This window comes from Corapipo altera, unplaced genomic scaffold (genome assembly GCF_003945725.1).
Source record: "Corapipo altera isolate COAL_440 unplaced genomic scaffold, ASM394572v1 104, whole genome shotgun sequence".
NCBI lineage: Eukaryota > Metazoa > Chordata > Aves > Passeriformes > Pipridae > Corapipo > Corapipo altera.
Window position 1 is genome coordinate 5171157 of NW_020884920.1, and position 19308 is coordinate 5190464.

Genomic DNA, 19308 nt, shown 5'->3' on the forward strand with positions numbered 1-19308 from the left:
CGGTGCGCGCGTGCGAGGGGGCGGGGCCCGGGGGGGGCGGTGGCGGGCGCGCGCGTGCGCGGCGGGGCGGGGCGGCCCCGCGGCGATCCGGGATGTCGGGCCGGCTCCTGGTGACGTAGCGGGAAGGGCCGCGCCAGATTCCCCCTCTCCCACTCCCCTTCCCCCGCCCGCCGCCGCCGCTGCTCCCCCGGCACGGCACGGGATACCCTCCCTTACACACACACACAACGACCTCCTCCGGTTTCCCCGCCATGGGCAGCGCCGCTGCGGCCGGAGCGGGCGGGGCGCCCGGGGCCGCCGCTGGGCATGTGCCAGGCCCGGCCGCCGCGTGAGCACCGACACCACCGGCAGCGTTGTCTGCGCCCGCCCCGGGCCGAGCCGTGAGTGTGCCCCGGCAGGGAGGGAGGGGACGGCAGCGGTGCGGGGAGGGGGTCCCATCTCCCCGGGGGTGGGGGGGAGTGGTTGGCGCGGTCCCGGCGGCCCCGTGCTCACCCCCCGGTGCCCCGGGGCTCTCTCTCCCGGCAGGGCGGCGGGTGCCATGAGCAGCAGCCGCGCGTCCCCCGCCGCCGCCCGCCGCCGCCTGCAGCGCGGGGATCGATAGAGGCGGGGGCTGCGGACCAGCCATGGCCGGCAGCGGCTACACGGACCTGCGGGAGAAGCTCAAGTCCATGATGCCCTACCGGGACGGCCACAAAGGCGGCGGCGGGGGGGGCCTCCCGCGGGAACCCCCCGAGCCCCCCTACGACCGCAAGCGGCGGCACCAGGAGGACTCCGGCTCCGAGCCCAGCGACTACGAGGAGCAGAAGGAGGAGGAGGAAGCCCGGAAAGTGAAGAGCGGCATCCGCCAGCTTCGCCTGTTCAGCGCCGAGGAGTGCGCCAAGATCGAGGCGCGCATCGAGGACGTGGTGTCCCGGGCCGAGAAGGGGCTCTACAAGGAGCACACGGTGGACCGGGCGCCGCTGCGGAACAAGTATTTTTTCGGGGAAGGCTACACCTACGGGTCCCAGCTGCAGCGGAGAGGGCCCGGCCAGGAGCGGCTGTACCCGCGGGGGGAGGTGGACGCCATCCCCGAGTGGGTGCACGACCTGGTGATCAGGAAGCTGGTGGAGCACCGGGTGATCCCCGAGGGCTTTGTGAACAGTGCCGTCATCAACGACTACCAGCCGGGGGGCTGCATTGTCTCCCACGTTGACCCCATCCATATCTTTGAGAGGCCCATCGTGTCCGTCTCCTTCTTCAGCGACTCGGCGCTCTGCTTCGGGTGTAAATTCCAGTTCAAGCCCATCAGGGTCTCGGAGCCCGTTCTCTTCCTGCCCGTGAAGAGGGGAAGCGTCACGGTGCTCAGGTAACTCGCCCGCGTTGCCGGGGCTCGGTTGTGTAACGCGGATCACGAGGCTCATGGATGCGCCCCGACGGCGCCTCGGGCTCCATCTCCCTCGCCTGTAGACACGCACAGGGTTTCACTGTGGTGGAAGGGGTAAGGCAGGGGTTTGGGGGCGGTCCTGCTGCTGTGGTGGGTGAGGATTTGGGAGGGTGCCCTCTCCGTGGGGCTTGAGGTGAGTCCTGGTGGGAGTGTGGCCACTCGCCGAGCTGAGCTTAGCTGTAAATGGTTAAAATAACACGTCGAGACACAAAATGGATCCTGTGCCCAAGAGTGGTCAGACGTGTTATTTTAACTGTTAACTGAGCAGCTGGTTGGGACTGGACTCCTGGGACTATTCTTAGCTCGGCCATTGCCTCCCTGACCTGACCTTAAACGTGGAGAGGAGGTGTGAATGGCCTTGTCTTCCCAATCTGTAAACTGGGAATACTGAACCCTTCCCTGCCTGGTGAGGATGGGGAGACCAAGACCCGAGTGCAGAGCCCTGTGGGATTGTCACTTGGAAGCACAGCAGGTCACAGGCAGGAAAGGACTTTACGTGTGATGAGGAAGAGCTGTGGAGGTGGAATGACCTGCCCAAGGTCATGCAGCTGGTCGGCAGTAAAGCTGGGCTTGGCACTGGGAAACGCCTGCTTCCTAATCCCGCTGCCTTCCTGGCACGGGCTGGGAGGGAGAGCAGGCAGGTGAGGGGACAAGAAGGTAAGAGGACAGGCAGGACTGGAGCGTACGGACCCACCAGTGTCCAGCTCCTGGGGAGGGCGGCTCGAAGCCTGGCACCAGGGCTGCCAGTTCCTTGTATCCCTGAAGGTCAGAGTGCTCCTTGCCAGGAGCAGGGATCACCGGGACAGGACCCTGCCAGCAGTGCTCTGAGCTACCAACTTATCCTCGTTTGAGTGGCTATTTTTTGGGCTGGTGAAGGTCCAGGCCGGTTTTCCGGGCTCCCAGGCTGTAACACAATCCCTTGCTTTGGCTTGTAAAGTGATCGCCGCAGGGTTCGGGAAGGAATTTTCCCCCCCACATACACACGGCCTCCTTGACTGGTGCATCAATAATAAATGCTGAGATCTCGCGTAGCTTTTATCTCGGAAAAGCTGCACAAACATTAACTAATCCTCGCCATACCCCGGCGTTAGGTAACTTCTGTGGATTAGCCAGGGATGAGGGAGGCTGCGGAGGGAATCGGGAACAGGACTGGGGACGTTTTCTCGCTCTCTAGTGGGTTGACCAGGGCAGAGGGGGCAGAGGTCAGGGTGATTTTGTGAAATAGGACCCGAGGGGACTCATCCTGCCCCATGTCCTTTTACTGCAGAGCAAGTTCCATCCACCCTAGGGATGGAGACTGCCGGGTGTAAGGCAGCCACTCCGCTCCCTCACTTCCCCGAGACACAAGGAGGGAAACTTTTTACCCTAATTTTCCTGCTGGTGATGAGAATCTCTCTGCTGTCTTTCCCCATTGGGTCTGGATAAATAGTTATTCTTTCTTTCACACCCAGAGGCATTTTTTTTTATATTTTTTATAACCTAACAGAGGTCATCCTCGAGTCATGCAGTCAAAGCCACTCGGAAAACTCATGGCCTTATGTCTGCAGGAGGATTGGGACTCTGCAGTGGAGGATGGTGGGAGGAAGAAGAGGTGCTTTCTCTGCTCCAGGACCAGAGAATGATGTTTTCTTATCCCAGACCTTGCTCTTTCCTCAGAACTGCTGGGAAGAGGCACTGGCTCAGGGCTCCCAGGATTGACTGTCATGTCTCCCAGGGTCTCTGGGTTGTTGACCAGCATCACCCAGCTGCTGAAACCAGTTTATTAATGTGGCCGAAGCAATTGCACAAACCAAATGAAGTATCTTTTCCCTCCAGTGTCTTTTCCCTGCAAATAGAAGGGCTGCTTTCTCCTTCACCCGCTGCCGCTTCATCACGGTCAGATGTTCTGCTTTCCAACAAATAATAGACTTTAGAATGGATTATTTCAATTTTGGTACAGCAGTTAGCAGATACTTAGCACTCACTTAAGATGAGATTCTGCCAAAGTGATTGTTCTGCGTTGATATGATCCTGGCTGGAATCGAATTCTTTACCTCACAGCAGATCTCCTTGCCTCCCCTCTAGCCCCAACAGTTTAGGAGGAGCAGGAGAGGTGCAGATTGTTGGTAGGCTCTCAGGGGTGTATCACCAAATCCATCCCTTGGTTATGATTAAGTCAACTCCCCAAACTTGGCGTTTTCTGCTGTGGGTAAACAGTTGCTGGAGGCAGTTGCCCTGGAGATGGGGAACGGGTGCAGATAGAAGTGGCATGCCTGTAATGTCTGGGATTCAAATCCTGCTGGGTCAGTGGCTGCTCCTGGCCTGCTGCCTTTTGGGGAAGCCAGGGTAGCCTGTGGAAGTCAGGAGGATCTAAGGGAAGCTGTTGGATCCCTCTCTTTGACCTCACAGCGTTCTCAGGCTGTCCCCAGATCACACCTGTCCTGTTCTTGCTCTCAGCAGCCTGTTCCCAGTTCTCCTCCTGATTTCATAGCCGCCTACCCAGCAGGGATTTTGCATTGAGGCTTTCCCCGTATCCCTCCCTTGACTTTGCCTGCCCTGAAGCAAGATGTGGTGTTTGCCAACACTGAACCTGCTGGAAAGGGTTCAGACCTCAAACTACAGGTGAGGTGGAACAGAATTCACCTGCCCGGGCTGCGCCCCTCTGCCAGAAACCAAAGGCTGAGCCAACCCATGACCTGCTAATGAGCCCTTCCCTCTTCCAGCAAGGCCCTTTTTCCTCTCCTTTCTCATCTGCAGGGAAGATTTGCCTTTGTAGGTTTTGAGATTTAGAAGACAACCTCCTCCAGTCTCCTCTTCTGCAGCCCTGGGAAGCAGGTGCTCCTGCAGGTTTGTCCCACTGCCAGCCAGTCCAAGAGGAAGCATCACCTCAGTGTGTGCTGCTGGATCCCAGTCCTGTGGCCCATCAGCTCTCGGGGGGGGGTGGGGTGGGGCTGGCTGCACCACATTTGTGGGTTTTCTTTTTTTAGCAATAATTTGATAAGCATCAATCGATTGAACCAGTGGGGAGGAGATGGAGGAATTTTCCTGTTCATCTGGGGAGCGTGTGCTTTGACAATGCTTAGGCTGGGAAAAAGGGAGGGAGCTGGGGGATGCAGATCCAGCTGGGATGGGGGGGGTTCCATCCGGATCCCTGCCCTGCAGCTGCTGTCATAGGTAGCAAATCTCAGCACTGAAGCTGCCAGGAATGTTTTCTCAGCGCCGCGGTTGGAAATAGTGCAGCTGCAGTTGGAGGAATGAATGGCACAGGTAACATTTCCCAAGTTCTGGGAGCTGGTGTGCCATGTGGGCTTCCCTCCCGCAGCTGGAGAGTGCTCCAGGTCATCTCCTGGCTGTTTGTGATGGCAGGGAAACACTGTGATGTGTGTCCCTCCTGTTGTCTCCAGGCATGCCTGGTGGCGCATAATCAGAGCTGCTTGGAGTCGCTGGAGGATGAACCTGCTTCCTTCCCAGCTGGAGGAATCTCTCTGCAGCTGCCTGCATTAGATGCTTTTCCAAAAAAGCCTGATCCCTCTGAACAAGCCGTTGGTGCAGAGGAAGTTCTGCGTGTGCCAGTGGTGATGAGGCAGAGATTTGTTCGAGCTCTGCTCAGACTGGTCGGTGTCACATCCATGGTTTGTGGCAGGAGCTTTCCTGAGCCACAAGTAAAGCCTTGAGTTGCCCAAACCCTGCAGTGGGCCAGGTCCCTGTGCCTCTGAGCTGGCCTGGCTGTTGTCGGGACGTGTTGTCATAGAAATGTTTCTCGTTAGAGACTCTGCAGAATTTCAGGGCCTCCTTTCTGGTGATGTCTGCACAGAAAAATTCCACTTTCATCTCCGTGTGAATCAGTTCTGTAGTGGCTCTTCTGGATTGAGAAGGAGACTCAGGGAGGAGGTGGCTGTGTAAGGTCTGAAAGTTTGGAGTTGGGGTGGGTTGAGGGGGGCGTGTGGATTACATCAGCACCTCCCTGTGTTCTTCTGAAAAACACTCTGGGATAGAGATATCCTATTCAGGTGTTCTCCTGGGCAGGAATTTAGGGTTTTCCTTAGCAAATTGCTTTGGGTTTGTTCTCTGGGCAAGAAATCTGAGGGTAAACCCATTATGGGTTTTTTTCCCCAGTGTCTGCCCCTTCACCCGTCATTGGGGTGTGCAAGGCTGGGCAGTGGGTGAGAAGTTTGTGCTGGCACAAGGCAGCATAAGTATGACACAACCAAATAATCTTTTTCTTCCATTTTTCTGCCTGTGCAGAGAGACACCGTCACTATATGGGATATGGTGCAAGCAGAGTTTTCCTCACACCAGTAAGGCACTGGGGCAGACTGGTGCCCTTTAAGACCTCAGACTGGAGTACTGGGGCTATTGCTTTGGTGCTGCCCATGTGCATCTGGGGCCACAAACTCTTTCTGGGGCCACTCTGGGACTGATCTGGGAAGGGGATTCCTGCCTGGGGAGTGAGAAGGAGTGTCCAGGCTGACATCTCGTGATGGAGAGCACGTGTCTGGAAACAGACCTTTTCCTGATGTTCAGGGTGGTGCCGAGGATGCGCTGAGTTGAATGTTAACGTGGGTGATATTCATGAATTCTCTGGAGCCTGACGCAGAGATTCCTGGAACATAAAAGAGCATCACCGTAAGCCCCTTGGCATAACACTGTCGTGTTCTGCAGTGTCTGGAGGGGAGGGGGGCATGGACATCACCCCTGTTTTAACTGATCAGGACTTAACGCTTTTTAACTCTCCTCCTAAAGCAGTAGATCTGTCTTTGAGGAGAGGTGCGTGTTTCTGGGTGAGTGGGTGGGTTATCTAACCAGATCAAGGAAACCCGGTCCCGTCCCCGGAGAAGACTTGCGTGTGTGAGATGTGTTCTGTGCTCTGAGTGTCCTGAATAACCTGCCAGCCCCTGACCCTGGCCGTGCTTCTGAGGGCTGCCTGGCAGCCGGTGTGCCAGGAAAAGCCTCGTGGGGACCGCGGGCCTGGTGATTTCTGATTCAAGTTAAACAGCGCGGGTGTGTGCCAGCGTTGTGTGGCTTCAGCAGCCTTTGCCCAAATCCCTTTCAAGGTGCTCCTGCCCTTGTCAGGTGTTCCAGGAAGCTCTGTTTAGCTTCTCTCTTTCCCGTGCCGGAGTCTAGAAGGCTCTGTGTGAGCTGACACTCTCCAAACGGCAGGTAGAGGGCAGGCCCCACTCTCGGACCTTCTGGCTGGATCCATGGGAGTGACGGGATGTGCTCCTGCAGGGTGGTTTGTGTGTCCGAGCAGGGGGGGTGGCTGCTCTCCATGGACCCACTGTGATTTCACCTGCTCGACAACAGAAGCAGCCACGAGAAAAATGCTCCAGTGTTTTGTAGGAAGCTGAGGTCGTCCTTGGCCTTGGCTTTTCTCCAGCCTGCTGGAAACATGGAATATCTGAAGTCACCTCACACAGTGAAACACTCCTGCCCAGAGCGGCTACTGCTTGAGCCTGGGGTCGTTTTCCTCAGCCCAGGGAGCTGTTTCTCCCTGTAACAGGGAGGTTTTGGGAGTGCAGCTTGGTTTGCGGGTCTGAGTTTGAAGGTTATAACCCAAGTGCTTTGGGTTGGGGTTGGTGATGTTCGTATCATGGCTGAGGATGTGCCACGTGATGGGGAGCGGGGAGGATGAGGGTGCTGAGAGAATCTGTGCCCAGGTGAGGGGGGTGAGAGGCTCAACTCTTGCCATCACTGCACCCCTCCATGACTAACAAATCTCACTGACTCTGGTTCGTGTTCATGTCTGGGTGTGCTGCACATCTCAGCCGTGAGAGATGGCTTTTCTCAGGGATGTGCGTGAGGAGGTTCTTTGGAGGAACGTGCTGATTTTTCCCCTGTTGCTTTCTAATTTCTTTGTAAATGAATTGTCTGAATTTACAACCCATACACGCGTTTCCACATGTCTTATTTCACAGCGCTGTAGCAGGTGGCAGTTTCCTCTGGTGTATGCTAAAAAATTGAGTCCTAAAGCTCCCCCCTCAAAAAAAAACCCAAACCCTGGCTGTCCATGTTCTTTCCTGATGTTTGTTCCTTCCTACAAGTCTAGCTCCCGTGTGTCTGGGGAACGGTGTTTGGAGGAAGAATTCCTGGTGGAAGTTTGGAAATACTGGCCAAAATGAGTTGTCGAGGCTGGAAACCACTTTCTGCCTCTGCCTGGCATCTCTCTCACAGTGGCTTTTTGTTTCTGTTGTCAGTGGGTATGCGGCCGACGAAATCACACACTGTATTCGACCACAGGACATCAAGGAGAGAAGAGCTGTCATCATCCTGAGGAAGTAAGTGTGGAAGCCCTCCGGACAGTAAGATAAACGTGGATGTGGTGTTGTGATGTTTAAACACTTAAAAACTGCCTTGCTTGTTAATTTGCTGGCTTGATCTTACACCTTGATTAGATGTCACTCTGACACTCTTGCCGTACCCGGCAGTGGAAGTAGCTGGAACCAGTTCCTGCAGAGTTAATCACTTCTTGGCTCTGTGAGCAGCACTTCATTGAAAGGGCTGGGGTTGCAAGCCCTGTTGGTGTCCAAACACCTGTCTTTCCTTGGCTGCCCAGCTCCAAACAGCTCAGATTTCAAACTGTCTTGTTTTAGGTTGTGTATTCAGGTGTCTGGTCATATGATACCTCTCTGTGTGAGTTACCTGGACAGTCCTTTGAAGCTGATGCTTGTGATGAAGAATCTCCTATAAAAGCAGATGAAGTTTACTTGGTAGCATGGCCTTTGTTTCCTGGGGAGAGGGAGGAAGACACTGACTTGGGAGGGAAACAAAGTGAATTCAGTGCTCACTTTACAGGGCTTGTCCTTCGAGTCTGTGTTGGGAAGCCAAGCTCTGTAAGCTGTTTTAGAAACATGCTTCTTGTTCTAGTATCTACACTGTCTTGATGGCATTTCATCAAGCATTGCTTGTTCCTAAAACTCTTAAGAAAAGGGAGAAAAAATAGGCCAACCCCACCCCAAACTCCTTAAAATATTACCTTTTTTTGTGCCCAGAAATGTCCTCTCTTATTAGTTCCTCCTACTAGGAGACCAAAAAATGTGACTGGCACACGTTGACCCATGGTGACCGTGACTTAGAAGGTGTTAGCAGTAATTCTGCTGTCAAGAAATCTTTTTGTAAGTGAAAACACAACGATTTTGAGTCCTGTAAACCCAACCAAAAGCGTGGGCATTGGTGGCAGGGCTTGTGGTTCTGGCCCAGGCTGGCACAAGGCTATCAGGCAAGTGGTGTGGATTCAGACTGGATGAGCTTTTGGATGGCTTAGTTGGTTTCAAAACAAGCCTGGCAACATTGTGAAGATGTGGCACAAAGCCAGTGGAGTGGATTGGACATCTGGTTAGAGAGACCCATGAAATGAAGGCAGAAAAACCAGCAGCCCCGAGGCATTAGCCAGGCAAAATCGGCCCAGACCCAGGGAGGCAGGATGACATGTGGCAGGAGATAGAGTGGGATGAAAGACAGGATGTAGCCAAACCACCCCACAGCTGGTTATGGCCACATGAGGTTTGGGGTAAGGGGGTTGTGATAAGAACTTAAAGCTGTTGTGTTCATGGTGTTGGTGCAACCAATGAAAAGTGCTGACGAGGAGGCATCTCCAAGTCGTGTAGCTGCTTTGGTTGGGATTTAGGATAGAGAAGCTGCCTATTCTTGGCTGTGGAGCAGTTCCCTGGGAAAGACAGATTCGGATAAATAAGCTAAAGCTGCCCAATATCTGTTGCAGATATTGAAAATACCTGTTCAAACTGGCTCTGCCTCTTGCTTTCTCCAGCCTCTGTAAGCTGAGAATGTTGGGTTATTTCAGTCTAACCTGGCTGCCATCAAAGTGCAACTGAGCAAAAAAGGGACCTTGAAGCTCATCTATTCCAACCCCCTGCCATGGGCAGGGACACCTTCCACTAGACCAGGTTGCTCCAAGCCCTGTCCAACCTGGCCTTGGACACTTTCAAACATGGGAAGTCCTCAACCTCCCTGTGCCAGTGCCTCACTACCCTCTGAGTAAAGGATTTCTTTCTAATATCTAATCTAAATCTATCCATGTAAAAAGTAGCTCTGCCTTTTCTTTATAAGCTCCTTTAAATCCTGGAAGGAGCAGTGGTGTAGCCAGCTGACCTGGTGCATCACTGCTGAGTAGACAAAGCCTGCAGCTCCTACCAGAGCCATACCAGCTGTGTTTGTTCAGACATCCCTCTCCAGCAGTGTGTCCTTCTGCCTTCCCCTCATTTTTGGGGTCTGATTTGCTTAACATTAGAGCAGAAGTGTCTCTGCCCAGTCACACAGCCGTGGGCTGACCTGACTGACAGGCCAGACACAACCAACACGGAGGTTTTTCTCTTGAGCAAAGCGGAAACCCCCCTGGTGATTCTTTCCGTGTAACCTCTGCAGAGCTTAGCAGCCCCTGTGAATCCATGGCAATTCCCTGTTTGCCACAGGCCGTGCTCCAGCTGCTGCCAAATAGAGCTTATTAATTCCTGTTTATCCCTGGTGAGGGCGGCCATCTCCCGGTGTTCCGTGCGTGTCCGTGCGCGCACGGCAGGGCCGCGGTGACCCCTGTCTGTGCTGTGTCCCCACGCCCTGGATCACTGCACAAATGCCACTCCCGATTCCCGGATCACAGGACTTTTCTCTGAAACAGTGTGTTATGCAATCGGGAAAGCAGCTACTTCCGCTGGTGGCCTGCTGGCACGGCAGGGTTGGGAGCAGCCCGCGGCCTCGTAAAACTCCTCTTCCTCGTTTTCGTGGTGAGGATCAGCCCTGAGCTTCCCAGAGGGATCAGATCAGCTGGGTCACCCCAGTTGGAACTGGGATGTTCAGCTCTGAATGTGAGAGCCTGCTGGGTCCCAGACACGTTTGCATTTGGCTCTGCTCTTGCCTCTGCTCCGAGCGTGTTTTCGCTGACAGCGGCAGGAGAACAAAGCTGTGGGAGCTGGAGGAGCAGCAGGATTTTGCAGGATGCTCCAGAGCAGCGTGGTTACCAAGTAGGTCATAAACACCTCAGTGCTGTAGTGTGATGATATTGAGTGTTTTCCTGCGTGTCAGAGCACAGGGCTGTGGGAGCCAGCGAGGTTTGGAAGCGCTTTGAGCGAGAGTGGAGGAACCTGCTCTCAATTTCATGAGGTGCTGGAAGAGGTAATGTGGGAGGGGGGGATAGAAATGAGACCTATTGAAGTGGGTCTTGAAAGTAATTTTAGAGGGTTTCTGCTACCATTCTGCTTCATAAATAGGAGTTACTCTATTTAACTTGAACCTGCTCCTGCCTTGCTCTGTGGCCAGAGGGAGCATGGCTGGTGTTCCCTTGCCCTTCCAGTGTATTTGAGGGTTGGTTTGTTTGAATTGCAGCCCTGCAGTTGCTGTTGTATTTGAGAGATATTTAAACCACCTTGTCTGGGGCAGGATCAGCAATGCCTATGGTGTTCTGGCTGGACTGGGTCCAGTCCTGGAGCTGAGAACAGCTCAGGACAACAGCGTGAACTATCACAGGCTCCAGCCTGGCAGCTGCCTGTGGAAGTGTTCCTTGTTTCTGGCATGCTGGGCAAACTCAGGCTGCCATGCCCAGCGTCACCTGTGCCAGCCTGGCATCTCCCTGCTTAACTGAAGAGGCTCTCCTCAGTGGCAGAGTGTACCTTGGCAGCTGGATGTGCTTCTTAATGGGAGTTTAGGTTGGGATTCTCCTGTGGAAACCTCCCTCAGGAGCTAAAGTTCAGCACTGGAGAACAAGTAGTGATTTTCCCCTTTCTTTTATCCAGACCCCTTCTGTAGTCCCTCCTTATCCTAAGGAGGGAGACAGACTGCAACAACAGCATCAGGATGCCTTTCCTTCTGGGAAGTAGCTTGGATCCTCCTGAAATCGGCAGCTCTGGAGCACCAGCACCTTTTACTATATTTTGCCCATTCTTAGGCTTCAGTCTGTGTTTTGAAATAGACTTTAGCAGAGTTTATAACTTGAGCCTGGTGACTGTGCTGTGATTGGAGATGGTCACAGCACTGGGATAAGATGCTGCTTCGTTGAGTTTTCATTCCTGCTGCCTCCCTCCACACGTGTGTGGCTGCAGTCGTAGCTGGGCCAGCAACAGTTCTCCTCTGGGATGAGCTGTGTTTGCTCTCTGGTGTATCTTGAGTGTGTGCTGTGCTGCTGGAAAGGATGTGGTGCAGCTCCTGTTTGCTACACCCGCTCCTGACTCGTACTTCAACTCTTTGCACCTCTTAGTCAAGCTGAGGAACACCTGACCCTGTGAGATCTGTGGGCAGGAGGGAGTTTCCAGGTGGAAGCAGTTATTACTGTTGGAGGTGGTGATGAATTTTGCAGGACATCTCCCACCCAGGTGGATTAACTGGAGCTGTGAGTTATTGACTAGTCACTGTGATTTCACAGCTGCTCCTGCACCTCTGCTCTGTATCCCACTGGGATTGCAGTGAGCCCAGCACCTCTTGCATTCACCTCATGGCTACGTGTCCCTGTGCTTCCTCTTTCCTCTGGCAGGACAAGGGGGAATGGCTTCAAATTTGAAGAGAGCAGGTTTAGATTGGCTCTTAGTAGAAAACTCTTCCCTGTGTGGGTGGTGAGGTCCTGACACAGGTTTCCCAGAGAAGCTGTGGCTGCCCCATCCCTGAAGTGTCCAAGGCCGGGTCGGGTGGAACTTGGGGCAACCTGGGATAGTGGAAGGTGTCCCTGCCCATGGCACAGGGCTGGAACGGAGTGAGCTTTGAGGTCCCTTCCAACCCAAACCATTCCATGATTCTATGAAGCTTGAAGTACCAAAAAGCTGCAGCTTGTTCTGCTCTGGAGTGTGGTATCCTGCCCCTCCTCCTGAGCTGTGTGGCTGGGATGGAGGGCTCTCCTGCAGCACATCCTGGGCAGATATTTGCTGCAGCACACTGGTGGTTCTGTAGAAACTCCTTGCAAATTCTCTTCTCTTTAAATATTTGCAGAACAAGACTAGATGCACCTCGATTGGAAACAAAATCCCTGAGTAGCTCTGTGTTGCCACCAGGTTATAACTCTGACCGTCTATCGGGAAGCAACCGGGACCAGATCCTGAAACCAAAGCGGTCCCATCGCAAAGCAGATCCTGATGCTGCTCACAGGTAGGGTGATCTCTCCTAAGGGCAATGTTTGGGATGGGGTCTCTGGGTCAGTGCATGGTTGAGGTCCTTGGCTGCACAACACACTTAAAAACATCCTCGCTGCACCTCGCTGGCAGGTGCTTTCTGTGGTGCCAAGATCTGTTTTATCAGAATGAGCTCTTTATATGTTGCTCCCAGACTTGTGGAGGCTGAGCTCTGGCTGTAAGCAGCTTACATTGTTTATCCTGTGAGTGGCATAATGAAGAAGCAATAGATTTGGCTGGCTTTTGATAATGCAGTCGTTCAGAACAATAGTTTCCCTGCAGCTAATCATTTTTGACCTCTATTGCCAAGCAACCTGTGCAGCTGCATCAAACTATATTATGAAAGCAGTCCTGGGAGAGAACATGAGGGTTTGCTATCTGGGAAGGGTGAAGGCCTTTTGGGAAGCTTCTCAGACCTGTTGTGATTCCAGAGCTGCGTGGGTATATTGTTGTGTGAGAAACCAGACTGTGTGGATGCTTAAGCCTGACCTTCAGGGAAGCTCCTTGCCAAGGTCTCAGACAGCTTGAGCTCTGCAGCAAGGCTTCCCTTAAACACCTTGGTGTGAGCACACCGATAGCCCTGAGTGATAGCCAGTCTGCCAGCTGGCCTGGATAGTCCAATTCCAAAGCTTCCTGGGGATCGAGGTGGCATTCTCTGCCCACTGGATACAGCCCAAAAGTCGCCTTGGTCGCGGGACTTGGCTGCTGTGCGGTCCCAGCCCTGTTTCAACCTGTCCTGGAGGGAGGAGGGTGGGGATGGCTTGTTTGTGAGCTGTGTTCGTTCACCTGGATGCAGGCTGGGAAGATGGATGAAGAATTGAAGCTGGCCTGCAAATGCAGCTTCCCTCCGAGCACGCAGTGTCCGATTAGGGAAGCGATCATGCAGGACAAATGTGCGGATCTGTCAGAGCTGTTTTTCAGCCTGATGTGACCTTATCAGGGTGTGGGGGATGGCTTGCATAGGCTCCTGCAGCAGATGGGTGTGAAAAACATGTTTTTCTTTTCCTGTGGCCTCAAAGACTCCAATATAACAGGTAATTAGCACACATATCATAGTGGTATCTCTCAGAGGAACCACTCAGATAAAATAAGGGGGTCTGTGCAGCCCACCAGCCCAGTCCTGCTATGAAGTGATCAGAGGCAGTTCTGCAAAAATAACAATTGCACTGTGCTAATGTTTTGAGAGGACAAAAGGTTTTGGAGCTGTGCTGTGATCCTACACCATGAGGAGCTCAGCTCTGTGCTGTGAGTTCTGATGCAGGAGACAGACCCCACTGCCCAAGGGATGTTTCTTGGGGTCGCAAGCTGCACTTAAAAAAACCCAGAGGTGACTGGGCTTGTTTGGAAGCGTTCCTGGTGGAGATTAAAGACCAAAGCTTGCCCTGGGAAGGGGAAGGACTTGCACCATCAAAGCAAATTCTCAGCTCCCCGTGGGAAGTGCAGCTTGGTGATCTGTTCCTGCTCTGCTGAGTGCCCGGTGCTGGGAAGGCGCTGTGGAAGCAGGCAGGGCTGTCACTCCGAGTGTGCAGCACTGCAGACAGTGTCCACAGGAGGAATGCCTGCATCCCACCCTGGCTGTGCTCTCACTCCTGCTTTCTCTCTCTCCGTAGGCCACGGATCCTAGAAATGGATAAAGAGGAGAACAGGCGCTCGGTCCTCTTACCAAAACATAGGAGACGGAGCAACTTCAGCTCCGAGAACTATTGGCGACGGTCGTACGAGTACACGGAGGACTGTGAGGAGGAGGAGGAGGACGGCAGCCCGGCCAGGAAAGTTAAAATGAGGCGGCACTGAGGATTGCTCTTTCCAGGCTCGTGGAGCTGATGAGATTGGCCTCCAGTCTGTGAAAACTTTCTCCTCCCTCTGGCTATCTTCCATCTAGCTTCAGTTTTGGTTTTTCCTTTCAGGCTGAAGAGTAAACAGGAAGGATTTGAGTTTTATGAATGGAGGAATGCTGAGACATACGTAAGGATGGAACATGTCCAGTGCACATGCTGTCCTGAGTCATGGGTCGAGCGGGCATCTCTCCCTTAGGAAGCAGATAAAGTTATGCCAGGCTGTCTGTTGGGATTTCTTTTGAAAACACCAAAAAGTTTAACTGTTTCATTGCGCAAGATTCAAGAATTGTATTTTTGTTTTGTTTGGGTTTTTTTCGCTTTAACACTCTTCCTTTCCAAATGTTCTAAATATGATGTTTGACCCCAGGAGCTGAAATTCCATGGTGGCATCATATTCCTTGTTTTACCAAAGGGCTCCTTGGTCTGCTCTTTCCTGGTGGTTGTTGGGTCTGTTTTAAGGGTGCCCTGCAGTAACTGGAAGTTTGAAGCTTTGCAGACCCCTCTTACTGCGATTGATTTCAAAGGGTTTAGGACATTTTCGTTGCACTTTAGTGTTTTAAATGCAGTAGGTTTCCTTTCCAGACCCTTTTCCCAAGCCAGCGTGGGCTCGCAGCCTTGTGTCGCTGCGCTGCCCTCTCCGAGAAGAATGTACTAGAGCTCTGGTTTCTCAGTGCTGGTCTGACAGGGGAGTGTTGTTGTGTTGTGACTGGGGAGGAAGGAATCATGGCTGGCTTCCCTGAGGATGGCCCAGCATTGTCCTGAGATCCATATTGGAACCTTGGGGCTGCCGAGTGAGGGATCACACTGAGTATGTGCTGCTTCCCAGAGCTGGGGATAGCGAGGAGGAGTAGGAGAGACGCTGTGCTTGTGAGGGCATGTGCCTTGGGACCCCGGGGAGGAGCTGTTCTCCACTGCCCCTTTCAGGCGGAGAGAGTTGAGAGGCACAGCATCCCAGCACAGTGTCCCATCCTGAGGGACTGGCCGTGCTCTGCCAGAGCAGGAACAGGCGCTGCCGTGGCCTTGGCCATGGTCTGTCCCCTCCAAGGCTGGGAGTGGGGACACTGCAGGGGTCTGGTTTGGCCCCAGTTCAGTGCATCGAGCACTGAAGTTGCCTGCCTTCTCCTGGCTTATTCCTGCCTGTATTCCCATGGTAGGGAGCTTTCTGGTTGCTACAGGAAATGCTGAGACGAATCAGGCATTCGGCCCCGTAGAGTTGTGTTAGAACATCTGCCTTCATCCTCCTCCCACCCGGTTTGTGTTAGCCCAGACCAAAGCCTTGGCGTTTGCAAAGTTTTGGGGCCCAGCACCATATTTAGAACCCTACTTTTAAGGAAAACTTCCTCCAGTTGATTCTTTGAACCCAAGTGTTGGCAGTTGTAAGGAGTAGTCTTATTTTTAAATTTTTACTGCTTTTCCCTCCTTCCAATTGTAGTTTTTCTTAGTGTTGTGTCCCCCACACACTTCGTGGTCTGCACGCTTGGCAATAAAAAGATGTAATATATTTTGAAACCCGTTTGCTGCTGTCTTGAGGGGCTCCTGGTCTAAAATAGCCACCCAGGCATTTATTCCCTGCAGAATACTTGCTGACATCTGGATCCCACTGTCCTTTTCCTTCCCTGCTGATTATTTCTGCAGCTCCTGGCGCTTGCCTGTTGTTGGGGTTCTGCTCAGGCTGGATCTTGTGGTCACAGTAGCACAGAGGATGTTGCCATCACCTTCAGCACAGTGCTGGTCTGTGGGGGTCTGTACCTGAGGTACCCCGTGCCTGTCTCTTGATTATTTTATCCGATTGCTTTCCTGGTGAGAGCCCCCGCTGGCTCCCTGCCGAGGTACAGGCAGAGCCTTTGAAGGAACCCATCTTATCTGCCCAGAGATCTGAAAGCTCATGCTTCTGCCACTTCTGAAACCTTTAAAATGCCATTTTCAGACCACACGTAGCATTTGAAGCGATGTTTCTCACCCTCCCAGCTTCCTGCTGCGAATCCAGGCCAGCTCTTGGCTGCAAACCCCCTGTTTTGGAAAGCTTGGCATTCCCCTGATAACAAAACCGCATGTGGGGAGCAGCAATTCCTTCTCCTCCTTATGGCTTTGTCTTTCTGGATTCATCCTGGCTGTGCCCACCACAGCACCGGGCTCTGCCATGGGTGTGACAGTGACAGTGGTCACTGCTGGAGGTCTTGGCTCTCCCCTCTCCCTTCCTGGCTCCCAGTTTTATGCCTACCTCTGCAATATGGATACTCTACCTTGGTGTCAGCTCAAAACGAAGCTGGAGGTAGCCTGCCTTTCTGAGGGCAGCTTCCCAGAGCAGGATTCCTGTGGGATGAGGTGCTGGCTGTATCTCTGCCAAAGGCTGAACCAGGCATCCTGAGGTCTTACCTCTTGCCTGGTATCGGGCATCACCTCATCCTGGTCCTTGTGCAGTCCGTATGTGTGCAAGTATCCTTTCCCAGCTTGTTTTGGAATTCCTGCATGCCATGGTTGGGAGCTCTTCCCTTCTCCCTCCCTGCCTCGCATCCGTGCAGTGGGTCAGAGCTGGCAGCCGTGGCTGGGGGGGCAGGAGGAGCTCCAGCCACCATCTCTTCTCATAGCTCGGTTTTCAACCTGACTGGTTGGGGGTTGACACCTTGGAGAGAGAGGGAGTGGGGTGCAAGCGGTGGGACCCGGAGCGTCCCTTGGGAGAGGAGTCCCCAGCGTGCAGGCAGGGCCATCTTCCCACTTGTACAGACATTTTCTATAGACACGGATGTATATGTGTAGATAACATGGTTTTTTAACTCTTTTGCACTGAACAACATCGGAGTGAAACCTGGATTCGAAACCAGAAGACGCATTTTTCACGTGGGTCCAGAGGTCTGGGGATCCCTTCCTGTAACCTGTCTGGTGAAACTGTGGCTCGGAATTCCTGGTGATCCCACACCTTTTCTCTGTTGGGCTGCCCGCAGGCGTTGGGTCAGGCTGGTGCCATGGGGCTGGTGTGGGAGTGTGGAGGGCGGAGAGCTCTGTTTTGGAGGCAAAACTTTTTCCCATGTGCTCCGTGGGATGGGCTCATGCACAGCCCTGACCCCCTCGGCTTTGTCCTGTGTCTGATCCAGTTGTGTGGTCTGACCTCCTCTCCATCCACCCACAACGTGTCCTTGCTCAGCCCCAAACTGGGAATAAGGCTGTATCCAGTGTGACAATCCATGCTCCCAGACCCACAGCCCAGACCAGGAGAACTGTCTTTCCTAAGGAATGGGGAGGAAGGTGGGGTTCATCTCTAGTTCAGTGGGATTCATCCCTGCTTTTCTGTGAAGAACAGGAGGAATTGGGGTTTGTTGCTGTTGCCTGTATCTCCAGAAGAGTCACTGGTGGAATTATCGAAGTCCAAGGGTCAAAACAGCTGCCAGGCTTTGAGGAGGGCTCAGAGGAGCTGGGGTTGGACCCCCACCAGCAGCAAAGAGTCTTTTACCTGCCAAAAATGTTCCCTTTCCCCACTGGGAGGAGAAACATTTGGCCAAGAAGCGCCTGTGCTCCTTCCCCTGCCCACACTTAACAAGTTCTGGCTGACTTTAATTTTGTTTTTTAAAAGATTCTAATTTTTTTTTTTTTGGTTACCAATAAAAATAAAAATTAAAAAAAAAAAAGATAAATAAAAAAGAAAGTGGCAATATTTTTTTCCGTAAGCTTTTCCTAGGAAAAAGCGTGGTTTGTAACAAAGTTGTACAGTTCTGAAGTTTGAGATACGAGAAGTACTGTGTGAAACGCTGTAAATGGGGCAGAGATTATTTTATGTACAGTCTGACGTGGGGGAATCTTTTAATTCTGGTTGATTCTTAGGAAGAATTTGGTTCTTCACTGTCAGGGTTTGGAATTTCATGGTTTCATTATTATTTTTTTTTCTTGTATAGATTGCTGCATTAATTGAATAAAAGCAGAAAGCATCGCTCTGCCTGCCTGTGTGGTGATGCCGTGGGCTGGGATGTGCCTTGATTTCCCCAGGCAGAAAAGAGGTGGTTGGGAATGGGGAACTGGTTCTAAATAAAGGGAGTCACCGGCTCCCTGAGGATGGGGCAGCCAAATGTGGTGGCTGTGCCTCCTAAGCTGTCCTAGAAAGCAGGGACAGGGCTCTCTGCCCTCTTCCTCCTTCTCCTGCAGCTCCCACCCTGCCCACAGCTGGAGCCTGGATCCAGATGGGCCCAGCACCCTCTGCTTCGGCCTCATGTGGAGCCCCTCACCCTCCTCGTGCCTTCCTCCTGCTCGAGGGAGATGGTGAGATGCGGGTGAGGTGCCAGAGAGGGGATGGAAGGGGGCTGCTGGCCTCGTGTGCCTCCATTCTCTCTCCTTCCTCCTCTCCTGTTTGTCTTCTCTTCCTTCTCTCCTGTTCCTCCTCTCTTCTCTCCTCTTTTCCTCCTCTCCCTCCTCTCCTCTTGCTTTCACTCTCCTCTTCCTCTCTTCTCTTTCTCTCCTCTTCCCCCTCTTCCTCCCACCTTCTCTCCCTCTCCCCTCTGTTCCCCTCCTCCTCCTCTCCCTCCTCCCCAGCCATGACCCACATCTGGCTCCCTCCTCTCCACCCTCACTGCCCGGGGCTGTGCCTGTGGCTCAGACCCTCCATCTCTCCGTGAGCCCGTCGCTCCCCGCTTCCCCCCCACGCTGTTCTCCGCCCCCAAAACCCCGCGTCGCCCCAGAGCCGCATCTCCCCGGGCCGGGGTTAGTCAGCAGGGAGGGGAAGCCGTGCCCTGCCCGGGGTGAGTCACCCCAAAACCGGGCGCGGGGCAGGTCGCTCCCCCTCCCACCTCGGGACGGTGCCGTGGGGGGAGTGGGGAACAACATTCCCGGTGCCACGGTGGGAATAATGAGTCGCCAGCCAGGAATGAGGCTCGAACATTAATTTTGGGAGCCGGCGGGATGCTCCAGGCCCTGTGGCCGGGGCGCCGCCATGTTGATGCACCCCATGGCTGTGGGGCACACGGTGAGAACCTAAACCCGC

General features: G+C 53.5%; 1 protein-coding gene across 1 annotated transcript; it reads left to right on the forward strand.

Annotated features, from left to right (window-relative positions):
• The first annotated feature begins 83 nt into the window (after positions 1-83).
• ALKBH5 (alkB homolog 5, RNA demethylase) lies at positions 84-18264 on the forward strand. The gene is made up of 5 exons (XM_027656528.1): positions 84-380; positions 526-1345; positions 7597-7677; positions 12326-12481; positions 14115-18264. Exons 2-5 carry the CDS (start codon positions 624-626, stop codon positions 14296-14298), a joined length of 1143 nt encoding a protein of 380 aa, XP_027512329.1. The 5' UTR covers positions 84-380; positions 526-623; the 3' UTR covers positions 14299-18264.
• Positions 18265-19308: the final 1044 nt, after the last annotated feature.